The 15,958-nt window shown below is 36.8% G+C and overlaps 1 protein-coding gene across 2 annotated transcripts in view; it reads left to right on the top strand.

Moving 5' to 3' along the window:
* Positions 1-1,794: 1,794 nt before the first annotated feature.
* Positions 1,795-15,958, top strand: part of MED23 (mediator complex subunit 23) — a 42,817-nt gene continuing 28,653 nt past the window's right edge. The window contains exons 1-11 of one of the 2 annotated variants that reach the window (XM_032274765.1): positions 1,795-2,097; positions 2,425-2,456; positions 2,615-2,702; positions 4,773-4,897; positions 6,286-6,397; positions 7,757-7,855; positions 9,049-9,150; positions 9,901-9,970; positions 11,544-11,656; positions 14,355-14,450; positions 15,019-15,036. In XM_032274765.1, the coding sequence (XP_032130656.1) occupies positions 2,059-2,097; positions 2,425-2,456; positions 2,615-2,702; positions 4,773-4,897; positions 6,286-6,397; positions 7,757-7,855; positions 9,049-9,150; positions 9,901-9,970; positions 11,544-11,656; positions 14,355-14,450; positions 15,019-15,036 (894 nt within the window). In that variant the 5' untranslated portion in view covers positions 1,795-2,058. The remainder of the gene's footprint in view (positions 2,098-2,424; positions 2,457-2,614; positions 2,703-4,772; positions 4,898-6,285; positions 6,398-7,756; positions 7,856-9,048; positions 9,151-9,900; positions 9,971-11,543; positions 11,657-14,354; positions 14,451-15,018; positions 15,037-15,958) is intronic. The other variant, XM_032274766.1, reaches the window with a different exon arrangement.

Consider the following 15,958-nt stretch of genomic DNA (forward strand, 5'->3'; position numbering starts at 1 on the left):
CTGCCTCTCAAGTGTTGGAATTACAGGTGTGAGCCACTGCAACTGGCTGGGTTTCTTTCTTTATTTTGTGTTTGTTGCTTTACTTTCACTAATTTTTTAAATGTTGAAATAATTGGAAACCAGCAGAAAAGCTGGAGGTATCAATGCAAAGGACAATTTTCTTTCTGAACTATTTTAGAGTTCAGGGAGAAACTCTGGTTTCACATCCTCCTTCCTGCAGTTTGTACGTATTCTTTTTAAAAAAATATTTTTTAAAAAAATTACTCTACAAATAGAGATGGGGTCTCACTATGTTGACCAGGCTGGTCTTGAACACCTGGCTTCAAGGGACTCTACCACCTTGGCCTCGCAAAGTGCTAGGATTACGGGGGTGAGCCACCGCATCTGGTCAGTTGGTACATATTGTATAAATAAAGACATTTTCCTACATAACCACAATATTACCATCAAAATCAGGGGATTAACATTAATGTATATCTACCATCAAATCTTCAGATCCCGTTCAGTTGTCACCCCCCACCCTTTTTTTTTTGAGATGGGGTCTTACTCTGTCTCCCATGCTGGAGTATGGTGCAGTCTCAGCTCAGCTCACTGCAACCCCTGCCTCGTGGGTTCAAGAGATTTTCATGCCTCAGCCTCCCAAGTAGCTGGGGCTACAGGTGTACACCACTGTGCCCACTAATTTTTATATTTTTAGTAGAGATGGGGTTTCACTATGTTGACCTGGCTGGTCTTAAACTCCTGAGCTAAGGTGATCTGCCTTCCTCAGCCACCTGGCTTATTTTTGGAAAAGGTTTATGTTCAAAAACATGTTTTCCCTGTACTTGCCATGGAACAGTTCCTTCCTCATTCTGGAAGAATTTCTTAGTCAGTACTTGACTTTTTGGGCTTACACTTTTGAATGTTACAGACCAGTTGTTTTGTAGAACATCTCTTAGGTTTTGTTTTATTTTTCCTTGTGATTAGATTCAGGTTATGCAACTGTGGCAGAAAAATGGATGTTATGTTGTAGTCTTCTTATCACATCCTAACAGGCTGGTGTGTGGTTTCAGTGTCTCCTATTACTGATGATATTCATTTTGCTCACTTGATTGAAATGATAGCTGCTGGGCTTCTTGGTCACAAAGTTACTTTTTGTCCTTTTTAATTAATAAGTATTCTCTGTGGAGTTACACTGAAGCTGTATGACTATATAATTTCTCATCAAAAGTTTAATGTATTCACCTATTTCTTCCCAGCTTTGTGGACTCATGGTTTTCTATTTTATTTAATGGGTTGTAATGCATTATTTGTCATTTTGATACTCATATTGTCTCTGATATGGCCAGTGGGAATGCCTTCAAGCTTCTCATCATTCTTTAAGAAATTTTGGCCCAGGCACGGTAGCTTATGCCTGTAATCCTAGCACTTTGGGAGGCTGAGGCAGGCAGATTGCTTGAGTCCAGGAGTTCAAGACCAGCCTGCTCAACAAGGCAAAAACCCGTCTCTACAAAAACTACAAAAATTAGTCGAGCATGGTAGCCCAAGCTTGTGGTCCCAGTTACTTGGGAGGCTAGGGTGAGCTCGCAGACATTAGCTTGGTGCCCGCTGCCGCTCCAGCGTTTTCCGAAGGCTGCAGCCTCTGGGTTCCAAGCTTTTTATTTCCCAGTCTGCACACAGGTTAGCCTCGAGCAGGAAGCAACTCCCTCTCCAGCCGGGAGGTGGCGGCCTACGGTCAACGACGCCTCCGTGAAACCTGGGCTCGAGGTTCCGTTTGGGGGCGCTCTCGTCCGGCTTGCGGACCGCCCTTCTCCAGAGACGGAACCATCTGGCGGCACCGCTGGTTTCAGCGGGGTTTGTAAACAGCGCGCACCGGGCTTTTCACGTCTTCCGTACAGGTTCCTGCTGTTGGCTAGGCTCCGGAGGGAACGCTCTTGGTAAAGCGCTGCGGGAGGGAAGCGACTCTGGGGAGCTACGGTTTCCTCCGGAGGTTTCCGCCCCTCTGCTTCTTTCTTCCCAGAGCTCGGGTCTGACTTGGGCCTTTCCCGACACCCGGGAAAGGCCGGGGTGATAGTACAGATGGAGACGCAACTACAGAGCATTTTCGAGGAGGTGGTGGTGAGTTCAGCTGCCGGGCATCCAGGACTGCGGCCCAGGGATGGGGAGACGCGGGGGCAGCCGACCAAGGAAACTGGCCTGGGCAACCTCCTCTCACGCCTGCCTTTGTATCCCCTTGTTTTGACACCGATGTTGTATGCGGGCGGGGGTCAGTGATTCTCAAACTGCTGTCAAGTTCTTTGTATCCTTTGAAATTGATACAATGACAGGCCAGACAGGTATTGGTAGTTTCAGAGCTGATGAAGGTGACTTGCCCTGGGTTACATTGTAAATACCTCGCTAAGGGAGGCCCTTTTTAAACATTGTTTATATTTTTATTTTCTACAGAAAACGGAAGTTATAGAAGAGGCTTTTCCTGGGTGAGTGTATGCGTGGCGGATTTTTGTGTTTTTACATGATTGTTATCTGTCAGATTTCACTTAGTTTCGTGTTGGAGGGTTATAAGAGCCACTGTTCTGATTGTGTGTAATTACCTTTTTAAAACGAGTGACAGCTAATGTAATTTTTTTTTTTTTAGCATGTTTATGGATACCCCTGAAGATGAGAAAACAAAACTAATTAGCTGTTTGGGGGCCTTCAGACAGTTTTGGGGTGGTCTTTCTCAGGTGAGCACTTCATTTTTAATACATTCAGCTGATGACTTTTGGCCCCTTCTTTTTAAATTATTTTTTAATTTTTAACATTAACGTTGATGTTGCTCTTAAGATCTTCCTGAGAAGGGAGAAATAAAATTGTCATCATTTTTTTATTCTGGTTTCCATCTGTTTTAATTTGTACATTTCAGTGGAAAACTTACGTTAAGAAGTCGTTTATACTGCACAGTGTGAGATGTTAAAAAGAAAAAAAAGTAGCCTCCTCTATGTTAGCTTATTTAAGACCATTTTCATCCTATTCGGATTTATTTGGTACACTTGGAAACAGATGTGTTAAGCTTTACTTGTAAAAGAAACAGATTACAGGTGTTTTGTTTTGTTTTTTTTAACTAAATAAAGGAATTGGCACAGTGTTGATGCAAAGATGCTATAATAGGAATACCAAGATTCTATTATAAGGATAGGAAGATATTATAGTAAAAATGAGGAAACAAACTGTAAAAGTAACAAAGAACAGCTACCAGAAAATGTATCTATGAAAAAGACAAAATATGTCACCCTCAAACACATTACCTTGTCATGGTGCACTATAGGTAGGGAAATGAGAACTGTTTGCATGTCGACCACTGGTGATAAGATTTGCCACTCAGACACGGGTCATATAATCTCAATACAGTCATGTTTTAACCTTTTGTTTAATTATTTTCTAATAGGTAATATATTCATATGGTGCAGAATGCACAAGTATAAAAGGGTGGATCCAATAATTAGTCTCCTTCCCCTCTCTTACCTGTTCTTTTTTCTGTCTGCAGCCAGTTTCCCCAGGTTATATTTTCTTCCAGAAGTATTTTATGCATATAGAAACATTTTTATAGAATGATCATATATACACTGTTCATTAATTAGTACTTTGCTTTTTTCTCTTAATAATCTGAAGGTAATTCCCTATTAGTCCAAGAGTTACTTGTTCCTTCCTTTCCTACTTTTTTTTTTTAATGGCAGCATAATATTTTGTTGTATGGCTGTACCTTCCTCCATTTAACCAATCCTCTACTGACTTTTAAGTTTCTTCTTACTTTTTCTAATTTATCCAATGCTGTGATGAATAATATTGTGCGTGAGAAATAGGATAAATTCCTAGAAATATTATTGCTGAATCAAAGGCCGTATCTGTTTGTAGTTTTTATAGAAATTCTTAAATTTTCCATAAGGGTTATACCAGTTTATACTTCCAGTAGCAGTGTTTGAGAGTATATTTTGCTTATAACCTCACAATAGAGTGTTAAGCTTTTTGATCTTTGCCAATCAAAAACATGAGAAATTTTATCTCAGAATAGTTTTATTTTGCATTTCTCTCAGTGATGTTGAACATCTTTGCAACATTTTTTTAAAAGTTCATTAAACACTTTATGAATTACGGTGTGGCCTTCTCATGGAGAAACGAAGAAAATAGGTATTTCATAATCATTGTTATATGTGCCACAATAGAAGTATGTATGAGAGCAGTGGTCATGCAGAGAAGCAGAACATTATAGGGCCTTCTTGGAGATATGCTAGAAGACAAACTTTGATATGGGCACAACATTGGGGCAGCATATTTAAAGTTTTGCAAGTCTAGAAATGTGGCATGTCATTGTATTCATAGTGGGCTCTTGTTTGGGCTCTTAGGCATTAGATTGACTTAAGGCTGATACATACTGATCCATAATGAATTTTACCCCCAGTGATAGTAATGTTTATATATACCATAAAGGGCACTGTTTACAATGCCTTGCAACAATCTGTGTTAAGAGTTTTCTGTTGACCATTAATATGTTAATTAGTAGTTAATTACTACTTTTGAAGGTCCCATGTAATAAAAATGGTGGCATTTTATCTATATAATTGCAAAATTTTAAGCTTAATGTGACAAATACTAAATCTGATTTTTTATTTTGCTTTTTAAAAAATTATTTTTATGTACAGATGTTCATAGTGAAATATTTCATTCATAGTATTGGTATACTTTGAGTTGTAGTAACAACTATTTGTTATAAAAATGTAACTTTAGACCCCAAATAAAATCATTCTCTAATTTTCCAGGAGTCTCATGAACAATGTATCCAGTGGATTGTTAAATTTATTCATGGTCAGCATAGTCCTAAAAGAATTTCTTTCCTTTATGACTGCTTAGCAATGGCAGTTGAGACTGGTCTCCTTCCACCCAGGTATGTTTAATGGGTGTGAACAATCTGAAGCATTTTCTTTTCTATACGTGATTGAAAATTGGTTCAGGTTGTTGTTGTAAAAAGATAAGAGAATGAAGAAGACAGTGAGGTTCATTAAATAATCCTTTATATAATACCTCAGGTTTTAGTTTCTAGGAGTAATTGTCTTTGAATTAGATAATGCTTGTAAGCTCAAAACTAGGTGCCTTTTTGCCCAGGGGCTAAGATTAATCATTTTGATTAGTTTGTAACACTTTACTTTTGCTTTACAACCTCAACACCTAATGGCTTAAAACAATAATACTCAGGTTTTAAAATTATTATTCTTGGTCTTTGTAGTTGACTGGGCTAATGAGGCACTTTTCCCTCAAAGTCTTAATGATGGCAATTGATGTAGCTGGCACTGGAGCATGGCAAAAGCTTACCCACTTAGATACCTGGTGGTTGGTTCCTGGCTGTCATCTGGAACCTCAGCTGGGATTATTAGCCAGAACCTACACAGGCCTTTGCCTTGTAGCTTCGACTGTCTCACCTCATGGTGGAGTCTAACAGCAAGTGTATAAAAGAAGACTAGACAGAAATTTTCTCACCTGATCATGGAAGTCATACTGCATCCTTTTGGCCATAGTCTTAGGCCTTCTCAGATCTACAAGGAGATAACACAGACCTTCCTCCACCCCTCCTTGGGAGAAATGTCAGTGTCACACTTAGAAAATGTGGGATCAAAAATCTTGCCACCCTCTTGGAAAAATCCAAGGTGATAGATGGTAAACATGTAACTGAAAACTTTAAATAGACTTCTTTCTAGTAAAAATATAGCATAATGAATATTATTTAGTTCTTTGTTTTTGATCTTTTATAAAAGTAAAATGTGTTAAATGCTACACATAAGTATGCTTAAGTAATAATGCACTTTTATGAAAAATACTTGCTATGATAAATATAATACTCAGTTCACAGATTGTAAGTGTATTAGTCTGTCTCATGCTGCTAACAAAGACATATCCGAGACTGGGTAGTTGGTAAAGGAAAGAGGTTTAATTGACTCACAGTTCAGCATGGCTGGGGAGGCCTCAGGAAACTTACAGTCATGGCAGAACGCACCTCATCACAGGGTGGCCGGAAAGAGAATGAGTGTCCAGCAAAGGGAGAAGCCCCATATAAAACCATTAGATCTTGTGAGAACTCACTGTCATGAGAACAGAATGGGGGAAACTGCCCCCATGATTTAATTATCTCCACCTGGTTTTTCTCATGACACATGGGGATTATGGGAACTATAATTCAAGATGAGATTTGTGTGAGGACACAGCCAAACCTTATCAGTGGCTGTTAGAGAACTTGGAAAATTCTGTCTGGTAACTGGAATGGCTGTTTCTTTTTTATAGGCTGGTTTGTGAATCCCTGATAAACTCAGACACTCTTGAATGGGAAAGAACACAGCTTTGGGCCTTAACATTTAAGCTGGTTCGGAAAATAATTGGGGGAGTGGATTACAAGGTATATTTTTCTCATTATAAATAGTGATTGCTTTCAGATGTGATTGATTTTTCGGTGTGCAAATCTTACTTTCAGGTGAGAGAAATAATGTGGAAGCATTTACAAAATCTGTCTATTGTGGTATATTTCCTGGAGAGATTTAAAATTATTCAGTGTTCCCATGGCTCCTCTACTCCCCTCTCAACATTCTTATATATATAGGTGGCTGACATATTTTTATGAAAACTAGGGAAGTCACAGAGCAGAATCTGTATTCCTTCATGCTGTAAGTATTGTGATGTTAGCATCTCTTCAAATGGAAGAGCACAGAGGAGGGGTGTGTGGAACTGAGAAGGGATGGAGGCATCACTGATGAAGGAAGCAAGACCTGCTTTACCTCTAACTTGACCTCCCTTGGACGTGGGTTTTTCCTTAACTAAAATGTTCAGCACTTTGTGTTCTTGACCAAAACAATATACACTTTCTAATTTTGTCTCATAAATGGCTTAGGGACTCCATAGCTACAAAAGCATTCTGCATTTTCAGGAGACTTTTGTTCTTGTCCTTTTTCCAAGAATTACCCAGTACCTGACCCTGTGCTTTATTTCTGCATTTTCTCTAATCTGAAATGACTTAACATAAATCATGATTTATCACACAGTTAACTCTAAGAAGTTTTGCTGATTATTTCCTCTACTCAGACTTAAGCAATTTTTGCCTTCTTATTTGAATGGTACTTTATAATTGCACTTTTATGTATATGTTATGTCTTTTATAAGCTTGGTTGCATAGTTCATAATAAATGTATGTTGAATGGAATTTTTTCTATATATATCAGATTAATGTAACTGGTATTAGATATGTGGAGATGATTAACAGAATAGTCTTGGATATCCTTGAGAGATTAAGGTATGTGATGGATGAGAAGGGAGAATAGGCCAGTCACAGTAGCTCACACCTGTAATCCTAGCACAAAAGGGAGTGAGCACAAAGAGTCATCTACCAAAAAGTTTAATCTTGTTATTCAAGTCTTCAGAGTGCTTTAAAGTCCTGTTCCAATATATTTCTGTCTGTATGTATAAATTAAGGTTTTTGACCCTTATAACAATGGAAACCCTTCTAATATTATAAGGACCAAAAAAGCTTGACCAACTGTATAATGACTTTCTTTGTTCATTGTATTGTAAGACAATGTTTAGAATTCTGTTTTGGAACATTACTCTTCTCTTGAGTTAATGTTAGGGACTTAAATAGTAATTCTGATTCAGCAAATTTAAGGATGTGACTTTGAAGGTATCTATAACCCTGAAACCTTTGTATGTTTTAGCTAACACACTAGACACTGCTTAATTTTAACCCATGTCTTTTTTCTTATATCAGGGTGTTCGAGATCTCTTAAAGGTGATTTTGGAGAAAATTTTGACAATTCCTAATACAGTGAGCTCTGCTGTTGTACAGCAGCTTCTGGCAGCAAGAGAGGTAATTTAGACATGTCTGAAATTCATTGATCATAACCTCAAAAAAGTCTAGCTTTGTTTAGGTCTGTGCTTTTAATACTTACGATATTTTGTAAGATGCTCTATTTCTTCTACCAAAAAAAAAAATCACTTCTATTTTAAAAGATGCTAATTCCCTTATCTTTCAGAAGGATGTTTTAAATTTTAATTCATGGTTTTAAATTAGGAAAACAATGGTATAGAAATTAAAATAGCTTAAACCATTACTAGACCTCAGCATATGGACCACTTAAAAGATCTTTGTACTTTGTAACTAGTATTGCAAGAATTGTTACGTTGGTCTGTTGCTCTCCCATGTAAGTGTGCCAATATTTAAAGCATGTTCAAGGTTCTTTACTAACCATGAACAATCCATTCCACTGTTTATTAATCTTTACTTTTGGATATTTTTTACATATGTATTCTTTTATGCTACAGTTGAAACCCAATAAATCCACAAAATAATATCTCTACGTTTTATTTTAATTGACAAGTAGCAATTGTCTGTGTATATATATACATTGTGGAGTGGCTAAATCAGGCTATTTAACATATAGGTTACCTCATATACTTTTTTTTTTAAATGTTAACACTTAAAATCTACTCTGTTAGCAATTTTGAAGTATACGCTATGTCGTTATTAACCATAGTCACCATAATGTACAGTATATCTCTTGAACTTGTTCCTCTTTTTGAACTGAAATTGTGTTCTTTGACCAACATCTCTCTCAGAAAGTAACATCTCTACTTTTTAATATCCTTTTAGTTATTTTTGTCATTGTTGTATTTAAAAGGCTCATGTGGGTCAGATGCAGTCGCTCATGTCTATAATCCCAGTGCTTTGGGAGGCCGAGGTGGAAGGCTCATTTGAGCCCAGAGTTGGAGACCAGCTAGAACATTTTAGGGAGACCCTGTCTTTACAAAAAATTAAAAAGTTATCTGGGCCTGGTGGCATGTACCTGTAGTCCCAGCTACTCTGTAGGATGAGGTGGGAACACCACTGGAGCCCCAGAGGTTGAAGATGTAGTGAGCCATGATTGCGCCACTGCACTCCAAGCCTGAGCAACAGAGCAAGACCCTGTTTCAAATAATAATAATAACAATGATAATAAATAAAAATAAAGGGCTTCTATATAGGACTAGTCAAGAATAATGTTGCCTTTTTATTTTTCTTAGGTAATAGCATATATATTGGAAAGAAATGCCTGCTTATTACCAGCCTATTTTGCAGTCACAGAGATCAGGAAACTGTATCCTGAAGGCAAACTTCCACATTGGGTAAATTTTATATTTCCTGAATTTTTAATATAAATTTTTGGCTTGGCTTAGTGACTCACACTTGTAATCCCAGCACTTTAGGAGGCTAAGGTGGGAAGATGATTTGGGGACAAGAGTTCAAGACCAATCTGGGTAACATAACAAGACTCCGTCTCTACAAAACATTTTTAAAAAGCACACACATTAGCCAGGCATAGTAACATATGCCTGTAGCCCCAGCTACAAAGGAGCTGAGGCAGGAGGATTACTTGAAACCAGGAGTTTGAGGCTGCAGTGAGCTGTGATCACGCCACTGTACTCCAGCTTCGGCAACAGAATGAGACCCTGTATCAAAAAAAAGGGTATTTTATCAAAAACAGTTATATTAATCTTATTTTTGTGTGCTTATTTTTTAAATGATGACTTTTATCCTTAGATAATACATATATTTTTAATCACAATGTATTTCTTTTATTTCTCTGCATTTCCATTGAGACAATTTATATGCCATGTGATAAAATATGCTCAGCTTCATCATATAGCTAAGGATATGGTGGTGTGAGTTGGTTTAATTCAGGGACACATGAACTGGTAAGTGATTTTTTAGAAGGAAACAAAAGGGAGCTAACCTTTAAACAATTATCATGTGCCGGACATTGTACTAATCTTTACATATACTATCTCATTTTATGTAAATGATCACTGTATTTCAGGGGCAGTTTCAATTTTCTTTTTATACTTATTTTTTTGATTTCCTCTCTCTCTCTTTAGTTACTTGGAAATCTGGTATCAGACTTTGTGGATACCTTCAGGCCCACAGCAAGGATAAACTCCATTTGTGGTAGGATTATAGTTTTAAATATGCCAAATAGTACCTGATTTTTAGTAATCTAACTATTGAACAAAGCTGAGGAATGGTCTTTTAATATGTGTCATTTTGGTGACTCTCTAAGAGCTTAATATAATGCCTTTCACTTGTTTTCACTTACTTTGTGTGCCAAGTACAGGAGGAAAAATAAACTCTGGAATGGGTGAGGAGCACTTTTACACTGTTGGTGGGAGTGTAAATTAATTTAACTATTATGGAAGATAGTATGGCTATTCCTCAAGGATCTAGAAATAGAAATACCATTTGACCCAGCAATCCCATTACTGGTTATATACCTAAAGGATTATAAATTGCTCTATTATAAAGACACATGTACATGTATGTTCATTGTGGCACTGTTTACAATAGCAAAGACCTGGAACCAATCCAAATGCCCATCAATGATAGACTGAATAAAGAAAATGTAGCACATATACACCATGGAATACTATGCAGCCATAAAAAAGGGTGAGTTCATGTCCTTTTCAGGGACATGGATGAATCTGGAAACCATTATTCTCAGCAAACTGACACAAGAACAGAAAACCAAACAACGCATGTTCTCACTCATAGGTGGGTGTTGAACCAACACATGGACACAGAGAGAGGAACATCACACACTGGGGTCTGTTGGGGATGGGGAACTAGGGTAGGGATAGTGGGGGGTGGGGAGATTGGGGAGCAATAGCATTGGGAGAAATGCCTGATTTAGGTGATGGGGGGATGGAGGCATCAAACCACCATGGCATGTATATACCTATGCAACAATCCTTCAAGTTCTGCACATGTACCCCAGAACTTATAGTATAATAATAATAATAAAGTGAATCTATACCTAAATAATCAAATACAACCAGAGGGGGAAAAAAAAGAAAGTGGGTTTCTTGGTGATTCGAAAGACATTTTAATACAGCTAATAAAACACTAATAACTGAGTGGATATTGATATCATGTAGTGAATTATGGCCACAAAGTAGGTTTGAGAAGGATGATGAATTGAATTTGAGACATGTTAAGCTTGAAGTGCTTGTAGGACATCCAGGTGACAATATTTGTTAGGCAGTTAGATATATGAGTTGATAGTCATATGTGACATCTAAGGCCTCTAGGAATATAAAGTTTAATAATATTGACACTGGACTAGTGGTCTTAAACTTTTTCTGTAAAGGGCCATCTAGTAAATATTTTAAGCTTCATAGGCAACAGAATCTGTTGCAACTACTCAACTCTGTCGTTGGAGGGCAAAAGCAGTTGTGTTCCAATACAATTTTACAAAACAAGTGACAGGTGGATTATAGTTGATTGACCTCTGCCATAGACATTTAGACAAAATGCAACATTTTCGAGTTTGGAAAGCCCATACAAATTGTCTTCAACTATCGGAGCTAAAAATAAAATTCCCAAACTTCAGTCTCATTGAAACATTTTTTAAGCCATTTTAAAACCGAACCACCAACTAGTTCAGCATATATGTTCATTAAATATTTTTAAAGTGAAGTATTGTTATGTTCACATTTACTTAAAAACATTTTTGTAATACATATAGGTCGCTGTAGTCTTCTGCCAGTTGTAAATAACTCGGGTGCCATTTGTAATTCATGGAAACTGGATCCTGCAACTCTTCGTTTTCCTTTGAAAGGCCTTTTGCCATATGATAAGGTATGTTGCTATATATAATGGAACTTTTAGTCCATCTGACAATCTTCAACCTACATTATAAGATGAGTGATGCTAAAGTGTTGCTTCATAATCTCAAGAAGCAAATATTTAATTAAAGATAGTTTATAGTTTATCTTGTTATTCTATTATCTAAATATACCCTGTGTTTTATGCTGTTGTGGGTGTTTATGCTCCAGTGGTCCACCTCTGGCAAAGTATTTGGAGATGGGAAACTGAAATTTTAAATGGAAAACTGAAATTTAAAATTGATTCATTGATTAAGGCCCCACATTTTAAAAGTGGTAAAGCTTTTTAATGTGAACTCAGTCTAATTCCAGAATCTACACTCTTAACACCTTTGCTATCAAGTTATTTGTCCTTCCAGATTTGGAAATAGTGTTTTTGTTTACACTTGTAAGAGAGTATTTAGAAATTGTCTCCATTCTTCTTAAATTACATTTCTGAGCAGAAAATTACCTCCTTATGGTGATACTTAAGGCTAATGTGACTATATCTAAAGTCACATTTCTAAGCTTAACTCTAAAGGGAAGATGGTATGTTTTTTCTAATCACTGAAATGTTGGTATGCCCTTTAAGGGGCACTAGTCCTTCTAAACTGTTGCATTAGTGAACAGTTTTGCTGACTGGACTGATAAATTTTTTGGGTCTAGTTGCTCTTTTTACAGTTATATCTACATTGTCAACTCTTGCTATAAGAACATCTTCTTAAAACAGTCACTTTAGTTATTCTGTTTTAAAATGTCTTTAAGAATCTTTAAAACTAGTACATTGAAGTGAATGCTTATGTACTCACACCCCTTTCCCAGACATTTTACTATTAAAATGAAGAAAGAAACAGTAAACAAAGACCATTCTGGTAGACGGAGTGAATTGAGAAGGATACTGGCTGATAGGAATGAGTTTAAAAGAAAAAAAAAAAAGAAATTTAATGCAGTAACTGTTTCTAAGGTTTTTACATCATAGTTACAGTAGCACAGTCTTTTAAAGATTATCTTAAAAATCAGTATCTAAAGTGATTTTCTTGTTTCTATCTATCCATTCATTTACCTAAGGGGACATTTTGAAAAATCGGCTAACATTATGCAAACAGTATTTGACGTTTATAAGAAGAAAAACTTTTCATTGACTTCATCAAAATGCTATGTCTCCAGCAACATAGATAGAAATGAAAACGATGTGCCCTAGAAAGCTGTTAGATGACTCAGAAACCATCTAGCATTGTGGAAGATTTAGAATAAACTAGAATGAAATTCTTCTAAATTAATATATTTAATAAATATAAATTAATATTTTAAAATATATTTTAAGTATGGACAAGCAAAATTAACAAATATAAATAGGCTTATGACTGTTTCATCTACTTATCAAAAAGTTGATATGCTTTAAGCTAAAAAGCTGCTTTTTGAATCTTACTAGGAAAATAGGGAATTGATTGGTCTATATTCAAGACATTGAATAAACATTCAGCCTGTCATTTGGAAAACTCTGAAAAAGATTTTGTTTTTAAAGTCGCTTTCTAGTATTATTTTTTGTTTGATTGTTTTTTAAGTCAGGCTCTCACTCTGTCGCCCAGGCTGGAGTACAGTGGCACAATCACGGCTCACTGCAGCCTCAACCTTTCAGGCTCAGGTGATCCTCCCCATCTCAGCCTCCTGAGTAGCTGGGACTACAGGCACATGCCACCATGCCCAGCAAGTTTTTTGTATTTTTTGTTGAGATGGGGTTTTTCCATATTGCCCAGGCTGGCCTCAAACTCCTGGGCTCAAGAGATCCCCCTACCTCGGCCTCCCAAAGTGCTGGGATTGCAGACATGAGCCACTATGCCTGGCCTGGTATTATTTACTATACACTGAATTTTGCTATCAGAAATTGTATACTTACATGCTTAGAAAGACTTCTAAAAAATTGACTTGTCAAGTGGTTTTTTTTTTTTTTTTTTTTTTTAGACAGAGTCTCATTCTGTTGCTCAGTCTGGAGTACAGCGGCACAATCTTGGCTCACTGCAACCTCCGCCTCCCAGCTTCAAGTGATTCTCTTGCCTCAGCCTCCTGAGTAACTGGGGCGACAGGCACGCACCACCATGTCTGGCTGATTTTTGTATTTTTAGTAGAGACAGGGTTTCACATATTGGTCAGGCTGGTCTTGAACTCCTGACCTTGTTATCCACCCACCTCTGCCTCCTAAAGTGCTGGGATTACAGGTGTGAGCTATCACTCCTGGCCTTGACTTGTCAAGTTTTAACAGAAAGGAAGCAAAGACATTCTTAATGATGCTTCTTTATGTCTAGGAAACATTACCACCTAAGACAAAATCTACATAAATTGGCATTAGTGAGACTCTAAAATTTAAAAAATTTAAACCTTCTGCGTTTTCAGGGAAAGTATAGTGGAAAGTGCACTGGTGAAGGGGGATTGGAAGATCTGGTTCTAGTGTTATCTTTATTGTTACTCTCTGTATGATCTTGGGGCAAGCCATTTCATCTCAGTTGTCAAATGAGGCAAATGGGTGGGAACAGATTAACTATAAGCACTAAAATTCTATGATTTTTTCCCACTAGATACTGCCTACTCTGTGAAGGTAACAAGTGCCTTTAGAGGATTTTTAAATCTCATTTCTAATAATTTGGATTAATGTTGACATTGATCTTGAAGCAATGATTTTCTTATTTTCTTTAAAGGATCTATTTGAACCACAGACTGCTTTGTTGAGATATGTATTGGAACAGCCTTATTCCAGGGATATGGTCTGCAATATGCTAGGTTTAAATAAGCAGGTACTGTACTATGCTGGAAACCTAGTCAATTCTGCATAGAATCTGCACTATTCTTCTCTCTTTTCTTTGCTATAGCTAACTGAGCAAAACAGTTAAGAACTATTTAGTGATTTTAAAAAATATATATGGTTTATTAAACAATGTATTATTCCTATCATTTATATATTGCTTTAAGAATGTTTAAATTAAAAAAGAAAAATTTTTAAAGTTGATTTATTTTGCATTGCTTTTTTTTCTATAAGGCCAGTTTCAAGTATACCTTTTGCCAGAGAAACCTACACATGACTGAAACATAATTTTTTGACTTTTTGTTGTTTGGGTGTCTATTTTTATAACCCCTGGTATCTTCAGCGTGGCCTTCTTGCTGATTTTTTTCTTTTTTGTTCTTTTTTTTTTTTTTTTTTTTGGTGTACGTTTGCTTGTTCTTGGTGGTTTACCATGTGGGAGGGTTTGTGCTGACTCTGGGTTCCTTGAGGCTGGCCTCATAGTCACTGTTTTGTCTTTTCTTTTTTTCTTCCTTTATTTTTGTTCTGTCCTGTCTTGTCCTGCCCATCCTCCAATGCTCTAGACCTTGAACATTGCTCAGGTATGTTCACAACCTTACTGTTGTATTGTGACTAACGATACGCTGGCCGCTTTGTAGCCACTGATTCCATTTAGAGAATACGTGTATGGTCGGGGCTTGAAATTGGCAGGACCATGCTGAGACCAAGGCCACTAAAAACCGATTTCTTCTTGGGATATGAGAGTTATTTTTGGTGGATTGTTTTTGTTTTTGTTTTTGTTTTTGGTGTTTGTTTTTTTTAATATTCTTTTTTCCTTTTTTCATTTTTTTTTTTCTTTTTGGTAACAAAGAGACAACACCTGGCACTCAATGAAGCCTGTCGCTTTTTGATGGTTTGTTTTTCCTTCCCACTCCATTTTACTTTTTCCTACTTTAGGGCTAAAGCTAGCCTGGTGGAATTTTCAGAGATGGAAAGATTTGTGGTGGCCTTTATCTTTCCAGACTACTAAAACAAATAAAGAAAAATAACAACAAAAATACTTAACGTTACTTTGCCTTAAAACAAAAACAAATTAAAAAATAACACAAAAAAGAGGAAAAAAAAGCACTTTAATAGAGATATGCTGCTTTTAAAAGTTGGAGTGGTAAACTTTATACAGGAAAGGCTTTTTTGGAAACATGGGGATTGACTCAGAAATGTCAGACTCTTAGGTGACCCCACACCTGCTTGACAAACACCCTTCTTTGTCAGTCTTTGCCAGAAGTGCCCTCCTCCTAGAGTGAGCTCCTCTCAACTGAAGCTCACCTGTGGTGGGAGAAAAACACTGTGGCCAAACTTTATAAATCAAACTCTTAATAGTCCCAAGTCTGTTCCAGGACTTTTCACCTTTGATATTTTAAACAAAATAGTGGTTCCAACTATTTTTGTTAAAACTTTTTGAGCCCAACATATTAAAATAGACCAGCTTTTTGATTTTAAAAAGACGTTCTTGTCTAGGTTATA

This window comes from Sapajus apella, unplaced genomic scaffold (assembly GCF_009761245.1).
Source record: "Sapajus apella isolate SASKATOON/1434 unplaced genomic scaffold, GSC_monkey_1.0 scaffold6, whole genome shotgun sequence".
Classification (NCBI taxonomy): domain Eukaryota; kingdom Metazoa; phylum Chordata; class Mammalia; order Primates; family Cebidae; genus Sapajus; species Sapajus apella.